General features: G+C 41.8%; 1 protein-coding gene across 5 annotated transcripts in view; it reads left to right on the forward strand.

Annotated features, from left to right (window-relative positions):
* The window catches only part of LOC134572862 (phosphatidylinositol-binding clathrin assembly protein-like), an 83,291-nt gene that overhangs the window by 11,946 nt on the left and 50,464 nt on the right, over nt 1–20,881 (forward strand). For all 5 annotated transcript variants that reach the window (XM_063432121.1, XM_063432118.1, XM_063432119.1 and 2 more), the window contains exons 2-3: nt 15,838–15,980; nt 19,729–19,804. In XM_063432121.1, the coding sequence (XP_063288191.1) occupies nt 15,838–15,980; nt 19,729–19,804 (219 nt within the window). The remainder of the gene's footprint in view (nt 1–15,837; nt 15,981–19,728; nt 19,805–20,881) is intronic.

Consider the following 20,881-nt stretch of genomic DNA (forward strand, 5'->3'; position numbering starts at 1 on the left):
TAACTGACTTCTCCCACTACTATTTCAGTAACCAGTTAGGTTCTTATGTTTACAACTTTAAAGGAACACTATAAAATAAGGAATACAAACCTGCCATAGTTTCCTTCACAGATGGCCAATCCAGAGCTCCTCACAGGGAAGCATTGTGGACCTGATGCACATGTGCTTTCCTATGAGCTGCAACATCACATGACCAGGTTTTACTTTGTCGATGCATTAGAGGCACCTCTCGTGACTGTCGGACTGTCATTGAAGGGTTAAAAATACAGGACCACTGCACCTAGACCACTTCAAGCAAGAAGAGGAAAAAAAAAACACAAAAAACCTTCCCGTTTAATTCATTTGTTACAGTTGGAATACTTGCTTGGATCCACAGTAATACATATCTTAAAATAATCAGTCTGAGTTAAGGATTAATTAAGGTTAAGGTTACAAAACACGTTGTGTCCCATCAATAAAGGTTGTTTATACAGTGGACATTATCACTTTACTTAAGTACACCACTTTCTTCAGTGTATTTTAGAAGTACCTGTTGTTAGTTCAGTGATTATTAAATATATGTATTTTTTTTTTTTTTTTTTTAAACTTGAGTGTTTTTCTTTCTATTCTTTTCTGGTTTCATTATGAGCATACCTAGGTGTTTGTATTTTGTGTGTTGGTTTTTTTTTTTTTTTTTTTAAACTGTGCTTGACAACAGGCCCAAACAAGTAGAACTAACACATAATTTGGTGTTTAGGTAGACAGCCACTGGGGGCGCTTCCGGAATGCAAACGGACCTATGGTCCGTTAAACTGGAATGTTTTACATTGCAGTACTAAGTGCAATAGGGACACGGCAATTAGCTGAAGTGGTCTGGGTGCCTACAGTGTCACTTTAATATAGTTAATCCAAAATAATAAACATTAAAAAGATATTGTTTATTTATGCTTGCATGTTTTTCAAGGACATAAGAGAGAGAACCATCCCAGCCTGGAGTACCCCTTTTAAAAACCTAACTTAAAGGGACTTTGCTTTAATTTATGCTAATTTGTAGGCATTGGGGGGAATGTTTTTTGTGCTTGGACATACTTTTTAAAACCATGACAAGGATCTTACTTTAGGTCAAAATATTGCTTAATTTTGTAATGTGTTGATATATTTTTTTTGTCTACGAAGTTATTTAACTATACTTTCTTTAAATGTACTGACGTAGTAGAAAGAGCACATGTCCTAGGCTGACTGCTTCTTTTGTAGATCATGTAATACAGGCTGATTCATTCTGGTAACTCTAAATTTACACTTATGTGACTCAACTGACACTATTCCTCCTCTATCGCTGCATATAAAGGATCAATTCCACGTGGACCTGAGTGGAGACTAACTATAGGTTAGGTTTGCTTGTGTTTTTCATGATCATTTACTTTTCTGTTATGGCTATCTAGCAAGGCACTACAGCTGTGTCAGTAGCCAGAGCCAAAAGGATCTGGCAATTCCTGATTTATGTAAATTTTGTTGAATAAAATATTAAGAGGTGATCGTAAACTGTATCTTTCGAGGTACACAAACATTGCATTAAAATTCCAACGATACACATTGCTAGCAGGGGGAGAAGAACACTTTACCTAGATTTTAAGACTAGTGGCGATAACATTGAAATGTTGGACCAACATTTTGAAGTTTGTTGTGCAAGATTCCTTATTTAGATGGGGCACACATTTTTTGCCATTGATTTTCTTGATGTATTTGGTCAACTGAAGAAAGTTTTCCGTATTCTTATGTTATTCTGTTTTGCCAAAAGCCACCAAGCTTTGAGCAGAACCGTTTTTGTGAAGATCTGTAAAAGTCAATATAATACAGTTTCATTTAAAAGTAAGGTAGAACTAGAAATAATTGTGTAGATGCTCTGGGAAAACACAAGGCTTTGGGTAGATGCAACAATAGAGAAATGCAATGTTCTCTAAAATTGGAACTCTATTGTTGACAATCCAAGTTTTTCATCACAACTGGAGGGACCAGACAGGTTTTTATGGTGATTACCCAAGGTTTTATACATGTTGGTGACTCCATCAGAAAGGCCACTTACAAGCAGCAGAGTAATCTGCTGTATATGTGGAATGTCTTTCTACGAGATGGACAACTTGAATGCACTTACGAACTTCTTGCGAGTGAGGAATACTCCTCGTGCTCTATCGCCATTGACCATGTTTAGAAAGTTATACAGAAGAATACAAAAAGGTGTCATCTCAAAACATCTATATTTTGCTTCAAAATGCATGTTCAAATAAGAAAAACCTTTCGAAAGCAATGGTAAAAAAATATTGGCATATTATGTCTATATACATGGAAAAACATTTGACAGTTGTTACAGGTTATCAATTTGTACATCTATAAAAGTGAATGAATACAATTATGTATCCAGGTGGTACTTTGACCCCGTTTCCCTTAGTCATGTCTTTCGAGAACTATCTCCATTATGTTTCTGAAGGTGCACATCTAAGGCTCGCTGCCTAGGTGTTCTCTTTGACTCCGACCTCTCCTTCACCCCTCATGTCCAATCAATCGACAAAGCTGCCGCTTCCATCTCAAAAATATTGCGTGCATCCAACTCTATTTAATGTCTGATACTGATACCGGAGAAACTGACGGAAGCCAAGCACAGAGAGATGGACACAGGTTTCTTCAGGAAGGAAGAGATTCTTTATTGGATCACCGATCGGGACTCAGAGGGACTAGCGTCACCAAAATACAGCAAAGTCTGAGTACTGAATACATAGAGTAGATTCCTTATATAGCACTGTAGCTCCTCCCACAATTAACTACACCCACACATACCCTTAACCTATTTAATGAATAGAGTCTAAACTCATCCATCCGGTCTAACCACGTGGCTCATCTGATACAAAGGAGAGGGACGCGTAATTCCAGTTCTTACATTCCTGCACCTGGTCAGTACAGTGATGACAGTATCTTAGCTACGTGTAATTAAGTAACTGATACTACAAACACATATACATACATATGCCTTGTGGCAATCTTAGCCTGCTAAACTTGTATTTTACTGGAATTACATCACATTCCCCCCTTTGATGCCTCTGATATTTCACAATTACTTGAGGCATCACTTAACCTTGGTTTGCATATACCTCAGGTTACCATGAACCAGACCAGACTTTTCTTATGATGTGAATCTTTTCAACACTCATCTTCCTGCATAGTTTCTCCCTGATCTAAAGCCTTATACTTATATATGGCCATTATCTGTGCAGCAGCCTTCCTCTCTGCTATAGTTCCTATCAGGCTTTGCACAGACCTAACTACTAAGGGTATAAGACACGGCAGGAGTAGACACAACATTAAAATTAGTAGGACTCCACCTACCACTGCCTTAAGCCCTCCAAACCACTCATACCAGCTACCAAACCAACTACTTGGATTATACCCTTTCCATACCTGAGTAGGCACATGCGCTAGTTTAACCATATGGCTAGTAAGCTCAGCTATTGCTTGCCCTTCGTCATCTATTTGAAGACAGCAATTACTTAGGTTAAACTTCCCACATACACCTCCCTCTACTGCCAAAAGGTAATCCAAGGCTAATCTATTTTGGTAGACTGCTGTCCTCATCCTGGTGTTATGCTTCGCTAGAAGATTGAGCGCTTGTGATGTCTCATTTGTGATAATCTCAACCACCGCCTGTAATCTTATAATACGGTTGAGCATATAAATAGGGGTTCTATAACCAAAGGTACCATCCTCAGCCCACGTGGCTGGCCCATAGTAATCTATAATACGCTGGGGAGGCCATTCATCATCTTCCCAGGCGCCTATCTCTATGGGTCCCCTTTTCTTCCTATGATTCACATCATACACTTTAACACCTAAAGTCTCACCTGTTTCAATCGGTAACAAGAAGAAGGATGGTTTGAGCATACCTAACACACATGCCCCTTCCCAGTCCTGTGGCAACTCCGAATAGGCTTTCTTACCACAGATCCAGTACAAATTTGCTGGGGCTCTCCAGGTAGATGTGATGGATAGATCAAACCACACATCCTTTAAATTGGCATATCTAGCAAACGGGTTAGATGGTTCTGAGACATTTGAAGCCGACCACCAAGTTGTATTCTTTGTATCATCATCATAAGCTTTTTGCCCTAGACAAGTTAATTCTCCTACAGAAGTATTATACATTATTCCTTTCCTTGCTATGCAAACATAACCTATGATGGAGGTCTTTAATCTCCACTCAGATTTACCTCTAACACTCATATGATAATCGGCTTGTGTAGATATTAATTGGTCAACTGCCTCAGAACCGGACATTACCTCCTTTGCTTCCCAAGGCCATTGGTCTCCCATGTTAGTACCTCCACACACATAGCAGTTGGTAACATTAAGACTACCGGCAATACTTTCAGCTAAATCGATGAACAGGTTTTTAGCATTATGGGGGATCTTATTATCTATACTCATCTCTGCGTAAAAGGAATGGTATACTTGATGAGTCTGGGAGGATACCGTATCAGTCTCTATTCCTATAAACAATAATGTCCCAGGATCTAAACCCGTCCCGTATATTTGAAACCCAAATAAATTTCCATACTTATCTAAGAACTTGTCGGGGTTATTAATGAGTATATGGACTGGGTTGCATTCCATAGACTTACAATAAGGGCTAGTCGGCAACTTAGTCACTATCATGTCTTTGTCTACTGTCTGTCCCCAAGTTGCCCACCCCACACAAGACCAATATGGGCAAAAGTTATAATCTCTATTTGGGCATCTAGGACTTACATATTTATTTTTGCTACTGAGACAAATATATTTATCGTTAGACCCATACGTCCTCTCCCATCTAAGATCCCCACATACATTCCACGGCTTTCTACCACTCGATATCGCTTTACACGCATCAAATAGCAGAACACCCGAAGAATGTACGGATTCTAACACCGTTTTATTAATTAGGGTCCCCTGAGGATCTCCATTCCTGAGAGTCAACCAGATTGTACGAGGCTGATACTCCGGACTGAAGCACTTAGGTTCTCCTACTCCTAAATGGCACACACTATAATCTATATTTAAGTATCTACATCTCGATACATCTCCTTTACATTCGTATTGTGAATGCCAAATTAGGGTTTGGGAAATATGGTTACCTGTTCTCGTAGTCTTAATGCATACCTCACAGCTAGGAGTGTCGGTACCTCTACCTTCCTGAATATAAAAACACATATAAATAAACACTATCAAAAGCACATCTTTCGCCGTCATCCTCAGTCTTCGTCCGTGCGATGGCGCCTCAGCTTCCAGGATGTGAGGGGCTGCAGGGAATGGAGTTCTGCTCATCTTCACAGGTGTCCCTTCGAGACTTTCCTGGCTTATACACTATGTGATGGTAAGCGGACAGGCTTTATTATGGCCTTCTCACTCACACCTGTAACAATAAAATTTGTAATCCACAATAATTCCTCGTTACTCCGACTGAGTAGTGCGTTTTAACCGGATCTTGCAGGGATTCTCTGGATCTGCTGTAACTTGCCAAGAATCGACTGCTGCTGGTTTAACCCTGGAGTGATGTATCCACGGAGTCACTTCTGCTACTTTTATTGCTGTAGGGGTAGACAAAAGAACAACATAAGGACCTCTCCACTTGGGCCCTAACGGTACAGTATTCCACTCTTTAATCCACACTTGGTCTCCTGGATGGTAACTATGAACAGGGGGATAAATATTCACAGGTAATCTATCTTGTACCCATTTCTGTACCTCCTCCATAGTTTTACCCAACTCTACAACCTGCTGCCGAGTAATTCCTTCTCCCAACTGACTCAAGTCCCCCCTTAAGTTACCAAGTACGGGAGGTGGTCGCCCATACATGATTTCAAAAGGAGAGAGGCCCATCCTTCTGGTAGGGGTACTGCGGATTCGCAATAAAGCTATGGGTAAGAGAACGTTCCACTTAAGTTGGGTTTCCTGACACATTTTAGCCAACTGGTTCTTTATAGTTCTATTCATTCTCTCTACCTTACCAGAACTCTGGGGTCTATATGCAGTATGAAGCCTCCACTTTATACCAAGCATATGAGTCAGTTGTTGTAGGCACTGGTGAACAAAAGCTGGACCATTGTCCGATCCTATAGAACAGGGTAGTCCATATCGGGGTATTATTTCTCGTAGCAGGAATCTCACAACTTCTCCTGCTTTCTCTGTACGAGTAGGACATGCTTCTACCCAGCCTGAATAGGTGCACACAATTACCAGCAGGTAACGATGTCCACCCGATTTAGGCATCACTGTAAAGTCTATTTGTAGATCGGACATGGGGAGTCCCCCCATAAACTGGACTCCTGGTGGCTTTACTGGTCCTTGTCTTGCATTATTTTTAGCACACGTTACACATCTACGTACAATGGCCTGAGTCAAGTTGGACAATCTTGGTATGTAGAAATGTTTTCTAAGAGATTCTTCAGTACTGTCTCTCCCAGAATGTGTCCCGTTGTGATAATTTTGGACAATTTCTACCGCTAGCGATGCTGGTATAACTATTCTTCCATCTTCTAGCTGATACCACTTGTTCTCCAGATACTTTCCCGGTTCAGTCTTTAACCACTCCTCTTCTTGAGCTGTATAAACTGGAGTCCATTGGGACAGTGGAGTTGGTATAAGAGCAGCTATATGCCCCACATACTCCTGTCTTCCTGATTCAGCAGCACGCTTAGCTGCACTATCTGCCATCCGATTTCCCTTGGTTACATCACCATCACCTCTCAGATGTGCTCGACAATGAATAATACCGACTTCTTTCGGCTCCCACACTGCTTCCAATAGTTGTAGGATTTCAGCTGCGTACTTGATTTCTTTGCCTTCTGAATTCAGTAGTCCTCTTTCTTTATACAAAGCTCCGTGGGCATGAGTGGTTAAAAACGCATACTTAGAGTCCGTATAGATATTTACTCTTAAACCTTCAGCCAATTGTAACGCTCGTGTTAGTGCTATTAATTCTGCCTTTTGTGCTGATGTTCCTTTCGCCAGTGGCCGAGCTTCTATCACCTTGTCTATTGTTGTCACTGCATATCCTGCATAGCGGATCCCTTCTTTCACATAACTACTGCCGTCGGTGTAATATTGAACATCGGGGTTCTGGATGGGAAAATCACGAAGATCTGGTCTACTTGAGAATACTTCATCCATTACTTCCAAACAATCATGTTGACTTTCAGTAGGTTGTGGCAAAAGGGTAGCTGGATTTAAGGTGTTTACAGTCTCTAAATGCACTCTTGGGTTTTCACACAACATTGCTTGATACTTGGTCATACGGCTGTTACTAAACCAATGATTTCCTTTGTAATCCAACAACGTCTGTACTGCATGTGGGACTCGTACATAAAGTTCTTGACCCAGAGTGAGTTTATCGGCTTCAGCTACTAGCAGGGCGGCTGCAGCTACGGCTCTTAGACAAGGTGGAAATCCGCTGGCCACTGCATCCAATTGTTTAGACATGTAGGCAACAGGTCTTTGCCATGATCCCAAGTACTGTGTCAATACTCCCACAGCCATTCTTCTTTGCTCGTGTACATATAAGTAGAATGGTCGTGTGTGATCAGGTAGACCTAATGCTGGGGCACTCATCAAAGCCTTCTTCACATCTTCAAATGCCGTTTGCTGTTCTTGGGTCCATAAGAAGGGGTCGTGCTCTGTACCTTTGATAGCTGCGTACAGAGGTTTTGCTAGTATCGCATAGCTGGGAATCCATATCCTACAGAAGCCTGCTGCCCCCAAGAATTCTCGCACTTGTCTTCTATTCTTGGGTATTGGTATTTGGCAGACAGCTTCTTTTCTCTCTGGCCCCATAATTCTTTGACCTTCAGAGATATGGAATCCTAGATACTTGACAGTTGGCAAACACAACTGAGCCTTCTTTCTAGACACCTTGTATCCTGCCTTCCAGAGAATGTGTAGTAGATCGTGCGTTGCTTGCTGACAGATTTCTTTTGTAACTGCTGCTATCAACAAGTCATCTACATATTGTAACAATACACACTCTCCTGGGATGGACTCGAAATCCAATAGATCTTGACTTAGGGCTGAACCAAATAGGGTAGGTGAATTTTTAAACCCTTGGGGCAGTCTTGTCCAAGTCATTTGGCGTTTTGAGCCCGTTACAGCGTTCTCCCATTGGAAAGCAAAAATACATTGACTTTCTGCGGCAATTCGGAGGCAAAAGAAGGCATCTTTGAGGTCTAAAACTGTGAAGTAAGTAGCCCCGCCCGGAATTAAAGCAAGCAGGTTATATGGATTGGGTACAACTGGATGTATGCTAACAACCGCATCATTGACTGCTCTTAAGTCCTGCACAGGTCGATACTCATCTGTGCCGGGCTTTTGAACAGGCAGCAATGGGGTGTTCCAGGGGGAAGTACAGAATTTTAGGATACCATACCGTATGAACTTATCCAGATAGGATTGGATGTTCTTCTTAGCCTTCTGCGGAATGTGATATTGTCTTAGGCTCACTGGATAAACCCCATGTTTCAGTTCAATTTTTATTGGTGGAATATTGCGGGCCAGTCCTGGTGGGTTGTTCTCTGCCCAAACTCCTGGTATGTTAAATAATGTCTCATCACTCCTAGGGTTTTGGCTAGTCAACACTGTATAAAGTCGCCACTCTTCTTCCTTTGGTACGGATAAAGTCATAATACCTGAAGGTCCATTAAACTTTAAAGATGTTGTTCCATCTGGTAGGAACGTAATCTGCGCTTGTAATTTGGATAGCATATCACGTCCCAGCAATTGGACTGGACATTCAGGCATATAAAGGAATTGGTGTTTTACTACGTGGCCTCCCAATGTACAGAGTCGACTTTTAAGAACCGGTCTTTCAGCACTTCTTCCAGTTGCTCCTATCACAGTAATAGTCCTTCCAGATGGAGGAGCAACTAGATTAGTCACCACTGAATGTTCAGCACCAGTGTCGATCATGAACGCACTCCTTTTCCCCCCTATTGATACATCGACCATAGGCTCCGCTCGACCAAGGGGGATGGAGCCCGGTCGGTATCAATAGTCCTCCATGACCGTGTCAGCCAATCCTACGAAGTCCCTACCTTCTCTATCGCGGGACCTTTGCGCTGCTGGAATATATCTGTCTTCCCTAACACTTCCTCTGTTCCCATTACTCCCTCTATAACCATTACTCCCTCCGGGGCCTCCTCTACCTCTCGCTCTGCCTCTAAAGTTTCCGTAGCCTGCCCTGGGTTGGTCTCTCTCGTACTGCTCTCTTTGCGGACATTCGTTCCTCCAATGCCCTTCTTCCTTGCAATACGCACACTGATCCCTACTCAAAGGCTCCCTACTCCATCTATTATTGCCTCTATCTGGGCCCCGTTTATCTACGCCTGCGATCGCTACCGCTAGCATATCAGCCTTTTTACGCATCTTGCGCTCCTCCTCTTTCTTGCTTTCTGTTTCCCTATTCATATAGACCTTATTAGCTACCTCCATTAGTTGGGAGATTGACATACCTGCAAACCCTTCTAACTTTTGTAGCTTGCGCTTAATATCTCCGTAAGCTTGGCTGACAAAGGCGGAGTTAACCATTCGGGAATTGTCTGCGTCTTCCGGATTAAAGGGGGTGTACAAGCGGTACGCCTCCAATAATCGGTCATAAAAGACACTGGGCGCTTCATCGCTTTTCTGGATCACCTCAACTGTCTTCGACATGTTAATGGCTTTCTTTCCTCCGGCTTTCATGCCAGCAATTATAGCGTCTCTATAGGCTCTGAGTTGAACCATATCAGCACCATTTACGTTCCAATCGGGATCAGTGTTGGGATAATGTGTTGCGGCCCATGCTGCTGGATTAGCTTGGTTCAAAGCACGGGCTCTATCCTCTAATGCTTTAATGGCTGCTTGATTTATTCTTGTCCTTTCCTCATTGTTAAATAAAGTCATTAATAACTGCTGGCAATCAGCCCATGTCGGATTATGTGTCTGTACTATTGAGGTGAACAGATCAGTCATGGCTTGTGGTTTCTCAGTATACGAGGAATTATGGGTCTTCCAGTTTAAAAGGTCGGTAGTGGTGAAAGGGACATATACGAAGACAGGGTCAGCGTGTGCCATTTGACCTGCGGCATCGATATAAGCTGACCCGGGATTTAAGCGAAGAGGCATCTGATAGTGCTTTAATTGTTGGGCACCAGTCAACTGTCGGGTTTGGATGGGGCTACGTAGGGAAGCGTCAGTCATGGGTTCCGGTCGGGGAGATATAGGGTATGGGGATGTGGGAGGTTGGTTTTGGGAAAAGGTAGTGAATAGAACACTTCGGGCCGAGCTAGATGAAGCTTGACCGGAAGTCTGAAGTGGCGCCAAATCAGGATATTCGTTTCTAATGGGGGTGGGTTCTGGTTCCGGAAGGGGAGATTTAGTACGAGGGGGGGTGGATCCTGTACTGGAGGAGGAAGCGGAAGTGGATGAGGGTAATGAGGGAAGGGTTACAGGACTTCCTGTATTTGCGTCACTTCCTCTTACCGGAAAGTAAGGGGGCGGCAAAGGGATCTCGGACTCAGGGGGCGTGTCCAAAATGGGCCTAACACCAGCCCTAGTGGACGAACAAGTCCTAGCTACCATGAGGCGACACTGTTCCTCGTGGCATGTCCGGAGCCATTTTGGCGAGTCATTTACGGCCTGTCTCCAACAATCAATATAAGGAAACTGGCCGTAAAGTTCAGGCCTACCTGATACAGCCACGTGTAAGCGCTGTACCAGAGTTGGATCCAAACTGCCACGTGGCGGCCATGCCGCAACCAAAGTAGGCCACTCCCTAGTGCACAAAGTGACCAAACGTACAGGGGACATCTTAACCCCAAAATCACAAACTTTGAATCCCTTTTTAAAATTCTTAACCATACATCCTAAGGGATCCGGAATCGTTGACTGCGACGCACCCATATTTAACAGTGGAACGTCGTCGACAACGATTACTATACATGCGTACTATTCAACAGTCACACCCGTTTCCTCTGGCAACAGCACCACGTGGTACGGTTACCAAGTGAAACGTACACAATAACAATAAACACTCAGGGAATTCCCGTACACACACAGCTGCTACACCAGTCACTATATAATCAATATTATGCCCTTTGGCGTAACTACACAGTCACCCACGCTATAATTCTCTATATACGAATTACCCGTCTATAACACACCCCAGTAACATCGTCTTTTACAAATAGCGGTTACAGTACGGTTAGCATAGGTCAAAGCACAAGTTAAGGTCACAATACAATTATTAGTGGTTATGGTGTTAAACATGCAATGGACGACAATGATTAGTACTTATTATATAATGTCAGTAAATATACAGGGTTATGGTACCGTGCACTATAATACAGCAACACACTATTAACACTCTCGCTAGACGGCTGAGCTCGCGCTATCTAACAAGATATACACTTTACTAAAACAATCGTTAACACATTTACAATTCCCAACTAAACTATTGGCCAGTACCTTGAATGGACTACCTAAAACTATATACACCCGTTTTGGTTAGCCACACTGCCCAATCACCACATATACATAGCGAGCTAGAGAACCGAATTTACACAGGCGCCTCTTAGTCGCACTATACAACGAGCTAGAGATCCGAATTTACACAGGCGCCTCTTAGTCGTACTATCAAAAGTCTAGTGGGTTCCAAATTTACACGCCTTCCCACTTAGCCCAGATAGGATGAGAACTAGCGAACCGAATTTACACAGGCGCCGCTTAGTCTCCCGGTCCCTCCGACCTAGCGAACGTAATATACACCCTAGAACGCTAGTCTAGACAAGACACCGGTGTCCGGCTAGGGCTATTTACACCAGGACCCCGCCTGACTAACCAAATCAAACGGTCTGACTAAAGAGCGTTCGATCGAGCGGTGCGCCTTCGCTCCTTCCCTCCGACAGAGGGGGCAGATACAGATTCAAAAACCCCTTTGGGCCTACCGCACAATCGGTATACCCCTAGCGGGTCCTGCCGTCTAAAACAGCAGTTATCTTACCTCCTCGTTCCTGAACCTGAGTTCACACTCATCGACGGGGACACCCCAGCACTTCTCACGTAGAGGCCGATGATCTCCTGGACAACAGACCAGTGGCGCCGAGACGAAGGGAGGTCCACGCAGAAGTTCAGGGGTGCAGCCGTAGAGAACGTGGGCAAAGATAGACCGTCTCACGCCTCTGCCTCTCAGCTACCGTTGAACGATGAGCTTCCCGGCCAATGCACCAAATGATACCGGAGAAACTGACGGAAGCCAAGCACAGAGAGATGGACACAGGTTTCTTCAGGAAGGAAGAGATTCTTTATTGGATCACCGATCGGGACTCAGAGGGACTAGCGTCACCAAAATACAGCAAAGTCTGAGTACTGAATACATAGAGTACATTCCTTATATAGCACTGTAGCTCCTCCCACAATTAACTACACCCACACATACCCTTAACCTATTTAATGAATAGAGTCTAAACTCATCCATCCGGTCTAACCACGTGGCTCATCTGATACAAAGGAGAGGGACGCGTAATTCCAGTTCTTACATTCCTGCACCTGGTCAGTACAGTGATGACAGTATCTTAGCTACGTGTAATTAAGTAACTGATACTACAAACACATATACATACATATGCCTTGTGGCAATCTTAGCCTGCTAAACTTGTATTTTACTGGAATTACATCACAATACTGCAAAGGTGCTTGTCCAGGCTGCTGACCTCCTTTGCCTTGACTACTGTAATCCGCTTCTCAGTGTTCCCAACTTGCGCCGTTACAGTCTGTAATGAATGCGGCGGCGAGGCTCATGTTTCTGTCCGCCCGCACCTCCCTCAGTCGCTCCATTGACTTCCTGTAAGATATAGGACTCAATTTAGGATCCTGATACTAGCTTACAAATCTCTCTACAATGCAGCTCCGACCTACTTATCCTCACTAATACACAAATATGTCCCATCTAGGCCCCTACGCTCTGCTGCAGACCTACGTCTAATCTCTCTTCGTACGCCTTCCTCTGATGCTCACCTTAAAGACTTCTGTAGGGCTGCAACGTTCCTGTGGAACTCCCTTCCCCTGTATGTTAGACTTTCACCCAATCTCCACTCCTTCAAAAACATCTTTAGGAAAGCATATCAATTAAACGGTGAACAGCTTTCCCTCCCCGCACCCTGATTCCTCTCCTGAAACTGTCATCAAAACAATAAGCCCTCAATGAACACATTCCTAGCAACCTAATTTTCTACCCTACCCTTACCATTTGTGTCACTATACCCCACTCCCTCTAGCATGTAAGCTCATTGAGCAGGGCCCTCAATCCCTCTGTTGCTGTGCGTCAAACGTGTCTGGTTACAAATATGTGTTTTGTTAGTCCACCCATTGTACAGCGCTGCGGAACTTGTTGGCGCTTTATAAATAATATGTGGTGGCAGGGTGAGAAGAGGTATTCTGTTTTGAGAAGAGGTATTCTCACTTTTGAGCTGCATATTGAGCTAAACTCTGACTAGTTCCCATTTTGGCACTCCTGAATGGTGTTTCTTTGTACACTCACCTGACTTTAGTGGCAGTGAGACTAAGCCACAAAATGTGTACGTCTCACAGACTTTGCAATGCTTGTAAGTGAAAGGAAGATGTTACTACATTTAGGATGCTGCTGAGAAATAGTAGTTTTATGTATAATATGGTTTGTGTGTCCTGGGCATACTCAATACCCATAAGATTTGGTACCCATGTAAGGAGCACATAGCTCTGCTGACCCCTGCTGAATCTACCATGACTATGAATTCTAAAGTCCTAAATTCCCTGAATCTTTTAATCAATCCTTTTTAACTCTTTTTACCATCAGTCTCTTCCTCACTCCCACTCTTTGTTGAGTGGACAAGGTATACTGTTCCGTTTTGCATTTGTAATTTTTAAAATGTATTGCCGCGCCAGAATTCATGGCGATGCTTCTTATCATAGAGTGAATATACCACTTACAATTCCCTAAGAAACATGATGTTTATTCTCTGAGTTGTATAAACCCCATAAAAGTTCAATGAGTGGTTCTATTTAGCTTTTCTTTCATGTATTCACATGATTGTATTGTTTCCAAGCATATTGTAAAATTGTTGTAAATCTTGTATTCCACTTGCCTTGCGTCCTTTTTTTTTTTTCTTTTTTTCTTAACACTATAGTCACCTAAATTACTTTTGCTAAATAAAGCCCTTTTAGTGTATAGATCATTCCCCATGCAATTTCACTGCTCAATTCACTGTCATTTAGGAGTTAAATCACTTTGTTTCTGTTTATGCAGCCCTAGCCACACCTCCCCTGGCTATGATTGACAGAGCCTGCATAAAAAAAACTGGTTTCACTTTCAAACAGATGTAATTTACCTTAAATAATTGTATCTCAATCTCTAAATTGAACTTTAATCACATACAGGAGGCTCTTGCAGGGTCTAGCAAGCTATTAACATAGCAGGGGATAAGAAAATCTTAATTAAACAGATTTTGCAATAAAGAAAGCCTAAAAAGGGCTCTCTTTACAGGAAGTGTTTATGGAAGGCTGTGCAAGTCACATGCAGGGAGGTGTGACTAGGGTTCATAAACAAAGGGATTTAACTCCTAAATGGCAGAGAATTGAGCAGCGAGGCTGCAGGGGCATGTTCTATACACCAAAACTGCTTCATTAAGCTAAAGTTGTTCAGGTGACTATAGTGTCCCTTTAATGAAAAAGTGAAATCGGTCTCTCTAGCACTGCAATTTATTACATGAATGATTACAGACCTATTCATAGTGACCACAGTATTGAACATAATGTTACCATTATTATACTGTCTGAATTGCCTAGGAACGTAAAGGAAACTATAGAGTTTGGAATACAAATGTGTATTCCTAACGCTAAATAGTGGTCTAATCACAGATTACATGAGCCCTGTGGCCAGATTTAAAAAGGTTGTTTCACTTAATTTTTCTCCTGCGCAGTGCTGATCTCTGGTGTGCAGCTCTGCCTCCTTGGCCGAAATCGAGATCAATAATCTGAGCCAATCCACTGCTTTCCCATGCAAGAGCATTGGCAAGCTAGTGTGCATGTACGGCAAAATGCAGCAATCAGATGGTTTCTCTGAGACCATCAGATTGAAATAGTTTTACTCCATTATTTCACAGAAGCACCTCTAAAAGATTTTCCAAAGGAGTATTTTTATTGCTTCTGCTACAACATGCCTCAGGATTAGTCACTAAAGCAAATTGGTGAAAATGTACTGATCTGAAATTTTTGCTTTTGTTTTTTCCATTCAGATATAATTAGCAAAAATTAGTTTACTGAATAACAATGCACTGAGTTGCAGGTTACAGCAATGTAAATTCAAGGATTCTTAACACATGCTTTAATTTTATATATATATATATATATATATATATATATATATATATATATATATATATATATATATATAATATATATATTTTTTTTTGTTTGTTTGTTTGTTTGTTCATATTTTATAAACAATAATGTTTTTTTCAAAGTACCCAATAGATATTGCACATAGGGTCAAGCTCATATAAATGAGTGCATCTGTGACAATTTTCTTCTGCTAAAATATCCTGAAGAAAATAGTGACAGAGACAAACTTACTTTATTGTGTTTTTTTATTTATTTATTTTTATTTATTTTACATCTTGTTTTTATTGGTACATTGATACAGAATTGTTGTAAAAGTATTAATTGCTCTGTAGAATTTCTAGTTTTTGTTCGATTACAGTGGTGTTTATATATTAGTTCCATTAAAAGAATATGATTTTGATTGCCTTTATTTCCATTTAATTTTTTTGACAGATCTTATACAATGTACAAATGAAATGAACATAAACATACCGCAGCTGGCTGATACCCTCTTTGAAAGGACGGCTAATGGAAGTTGGGTTGTAGTCTTCAAAGCCCTTATCACAACGCATCACCTCATGATGTACGGCAATGAGGTATGATGAAGAAGTTCATTATGTGTTCTTATAGTAAGAACCTGTTATATAAAGAACAAACCTACGTATTTTCTGGAACTTTTGTTTTTGGTTTTTTTTGTAGCAGAGGATCTGAGTGTTAGGATGGATCCGGCAGTGTCGTCTTGATGCTGGTCAGCATCCTAATAAAACCATAACATTTAAATCATTAGTGTTGTCAGCATTCTCACATCATATGCTAGATCAGACTGTCAGCAAGTAAATTAAGTTACCTTATCAGAGTAGAGATGCAGGCTTGATTCTAAAGCATTTTTTAAAAGGGTGATCATCAGTCCCTTTTACCAGGCTATTGATAAGAAATTATTTCTCATTTCTCTTTTGTTAAAGGAACATCATAGTGTTGGTAATACAGGTTTGTATCCCTAACACTAAAGAATCCTAAAGTTGATGTTTCGTGTTGTTCACCCTCTCTTCCCCTCATAGAGGAGTATTGGGGACTGATGCGCATGCACATGGAGAGCCGAATGTGCATCCTTATGCTTCCCATAGAAAAGCATTGAATTGAATAGTTGCCTATGAGCAGCATTGGTAACGTGACCAAATTTACTCGGTTTTTGCTCAGTAAGTGCATTTCATGGCTGTCTGAAAGATATGTGTTTATCCCTGCAATGTAAGCATTGCCATTTCTGCAAAACTGCAAAATTAGTTTTAAAACTACCATGCAACAGCATCTAGTGTCCTTGAGTGGTCCTGGGTGACTTTAGTGATTCTTTAAATCTTTGGCTAACCTTTTTTCTCCATTTTATTAGTTTCATTAAGCATTTATCCCAGAGCAATCTAGCAACTGACAATTGATTTTGCTTTATTACATTTTAATTGTCATGACATTCTTTCATTAAAACATTGTAACCTTGTACATCTGGTAAAAACAGTGTAAGCTATGAACCTAGCCCATTAAGGACCAAAATTCTGGAATAAAAGGGAATCATGACATGTCACACATGTCATGTGTCCTTAAGGGGTTAAAGGAACACTATAGTGTCAGGAATACAAACCTGTATTAAACTATCTAATTAGGTTACTGGCCCCCAATGGGAAAGTTGTTTACTTTTTCTCCAATGCTGTGCTGGTCTCTCCCTGCCTGGTCCTGCCACCATAGTGGAGATAATCAATCTTGTTTCCAATAGGAAAGCATTAGGTGGCTATTGCGAATGCACGGCAAAACGCAACACTAGCCAATCGCGGCATCTCATAGAGATGCATTGAATCAGTGCATCTCTATAGGGAACTTTCAGTGACTCCATGTAGAGCATGGAGACTCTGAATGCCAGTGCTGCACTGACACAGGAAGCACTTCTGCCACTAGAATTGTTCCTAGGCAGCAATAAAAACATTACCTTTTGAATGAAAATGCTATAGACACCAGAACCACTACATTAATGGAACACTATAGGGTCAGGAACACAACCGTGTATTCCTGACACTATAGTGTTTAAGCCACCATTTAGATGGCTTGCCCCACCTTACACCCCTTAGAAAAAGTGAAAACGCGCCTTATTTCCAGCGCTACACGGGTCTGCCGATGCTGGTCCTGCCCCTGGTCCGCCTCCTTGGGCTCATCATCAAAATTGCCATAGGGACAGCATTGGATTGGCTGCAATCAACAAGGAGGCAGGGTGGGGGCTGGGTCAAATGCTGCTTTAGCCAATAGGCACCTCCTCACAGAGATACATTGAATCAGTGCATCTTTATGAGGAAAATTAAGCGTCCCCATGGAGACGCAGAACTGCAGTGCTGTCAACAGTGCAGCACTGCCCCAGGAAGCACATCCAGTGGCCATCTCTGAAAAGACAGTGTTTGTATGGAAATGCCTGAAGGCAATGATTATACTCACCAGAACAACTACATTGAGCTGTAGTTTTTCTGGTGACTCTAGTTAGTGCCCCTTTAAGCTGTAGTGGTTCTGGTGGATATAGTGTCCCTTTAAGGTTCCCTCATGTGCTGAGGTTTTTTTTTTCTACATTCTAGCTCTTCAAACCCAACTTGAGTCTTGTTTTGTTTTTTCCTTGTGAAATATGTAAGAAATCTAATGCTGGTTATGATTTCTTATAAATGCTCTAGCAATTAGCGGTGTTCCTGGCACTATAGGGTTAATGGGTCCCCACCTCCCTCGGGGCCCCCCCTCCTGTGGGCCTGAAGAGGTTTAAACACCTTAAGCCACTTACCTGAATCCAGGGCTGATGTCCATCTGTGCTGGGTCAGACTCCGCCCACGCTCCTCCCCTGCCGTCAGCCGGCTTGGGAGACCTAATGTGCAGAAATAGCCCTGCGCGCATTAGACCTCCCCATAGGAAAGCATTATTCAGTGCTTTTATATGGGGATAATCTGATGCTGGATGTCCTCGTGCAAAGCGTGAGGACGTCCAGCGTCAGATAGCGGACCAGAAGTCTGTTGGGATTCCGGAAGCGTCCACAGTGGCTGTCTGGTAGACGGCCACTGGGGGCAGACTTAGAGCTGCAACGAAAAAAATTGAAGTTCTCTGGAACTGCAGTGTTTAACATTGCAGCACTAAGTGCAAAAGGGTCACAGGCTACTTCAATTGGCTAAAGTGGTCTGGGTGCCTACAGTGTCCCATACCAGCTCTGGACATTTATTCATAGCCAGAGTGTCCGCTAACCGTGTAATGCCCATTTAAAATATATTTAATACATATGAACATAAAAACTAAATATTTTAGTATGAAATTAAGTAAAACTGATCCATGTACTATAAATTTTGCTTTAAGTACACTTTACTTGATTAATTGTTCATATATTTTCATGCATTTTATAGGGCTTATTCACTATTGAATTTTGACAATTTCATAAACAAATTGTCAGACAAAATAGTTGCGAGGAAAATTACTGTATTTAAAGGATCATTATAGGGTCAGGAACACAAACATGTATTCCTGACCCTATAGCGAAAACCCACCATTTAGGTGGCTTGCCCCTTTAGCTCCCTCAAAGTGGGTTAAAACTCACCTTATTTTCAGCTCTCCACGGGTCTGTTGGCGCTGTCCCCGCCCCCGTTGTGACATCATCAAAATAGCAGATTTTTTGCCAATCCAATGCTTTCCCATCGGCTAAAATCGGCAAGGGATGGGGCCAAACACTGTTTTGGCCAATCAGCACCTCCTCATAGAGATCTCCATGCAGAGTGTGGGGACGCTGAACGACTGGGCTGCTTACTGTGCAGCCCTGAACCAGAAAACCCCTCCAGTAGCTATCTGAGGAGCGCCCACTTGGAGGTGTCCCTAGGGGCATGAAAATGCCTGAAGGGAGCTATTATACTCACTAGAACAACTGCATTAAGCTGTAGTTGTTCTGGTGACTATAGTGTCCTTTAAGGCATTGTTAAACTTTACTATTTTGACTTAAATTTTCTGTTTCCTTTCCAATTCACTATTCAGTGAATCAACACCATAATTTTTAAAAGGTCTTATAACCACTACACCCAAGACTCCTCAGTTGAACTATAAACACTATGCTTAAGTGATTATAGTGATATGTTTTCAAAAATGCTTAATGCAAATGAGTTATGTAGAATAAACATTGGGATCAGTTCGCAAAAAATAGAATAATTTTAGAAACAAAAAGAATTACCTGACTTTGCAAATGGTTGTTATAGCGACATTTTATTGCGGGCAGTAGAATTTTGTCAGTGCCACTTTAATATCTATCTCATCTGTTTTTAAAATGCCTCACAGTTTTGTTTTTTTATTCCTCAGCGATTTATTCAGTATCTTGCATCAAGGAACACATTATTTAACCTTAACAACTTCCTAGATAAAGGTGCTATGCAAGGTAATTATGTATTTTTGTTTCTTTCTTTTTGTATAGTGTTGTGTCATAACCCATTTACTGTAGTTTTCCTCTGAAAAGCCATACAAACCAATTCCTGTGATTCTTTAGTAAAATCTGATGGTGTTACTGGGTCACTGAAATGTGAGTTTTCCAACTCTGTGTGTGTCCAACTCTTCTTGAAATTTGTTGAGAAATGGGGGTTATAAAACAGTGAATTGTTTTTGTTGTGGATGACCAAGAACTGGTTTTATGTGCATCATTCAAAATTAGGTCTCCATTTCTCTTATTTCCGTAAATCTTGGTAATTTTCTAGAGTAATTGAGGCCTAGCGTTGTTGTGGTCGTCTGCATCTTTGAGCATGGTTTAATGAGAGCATCAATGATGACATTGTTTCTCTTATCAATCATGATACGATAGGCAGAAGACTGTATAAGAACTAAATGTGCCTTTTTCTCACATTGCAGCCCTTCTTCTCTCTATTACTTAAAGGAACACTATAGTCGCCTAAACAAATTTAGCTTAATGAAGCCGTTTTAGTATAGATCATGCCTCTCAGGTTACACTGCTCAATCCACTGCAATTTAGGAGTTAAATCACTTTTTCTGTTTATACAGCCCTTGACACACCTCCCCTGGCTCTGATTGACACAATCTGATTGATTTTTAAACAATTGTATCTCTTTCTCTGTAAATTGAACTTTAATCACATACAAGAGGCTCTTGCAGCTTGATGAAGTTGTTCAGATGAGAACTATAGCTCCCTGCAGCCTTTCCCAAGTATACACTGTATTTTCTGAGACAATACAGTGTTTACATTAGAACCTAGGAACATCTCCAGTTGCAGTCACTCAGACTGCCACCAGAGGGACTTCAGAGTTCAGGGCTGCCTAACTTGCATTCATCACGTTTGACGTCTTCACGCTTGAGTGAATGCATCAAACGTGATAACAGGAGACAGGAGGTAATGTGAACGCGCCTCCTGTTTCCTGTAGTAACCTGGAGCCTGTCAGTAATCAGTAAGAAGAAGCCTGTCAGTAATCAGAGCCGACAGTGTGGGAGATAACGATCTCCTGCACAC

Source organism: Pelobates fuscus, chromosome 9 (genome assembly GCF_036172605.1).
Source record: "Pelobates fuscus isolate aPelFus1 chromosome 9, aPelFus1.pri, whole genome shotgun sequence".
Classification (NCBI taxonomy): domain Eukaryota; kingdom Metazoa; phylum Chordata; class Amphibia; order Anura; family Pelobatidae; genus Pelobates; species Pelobates fuscus.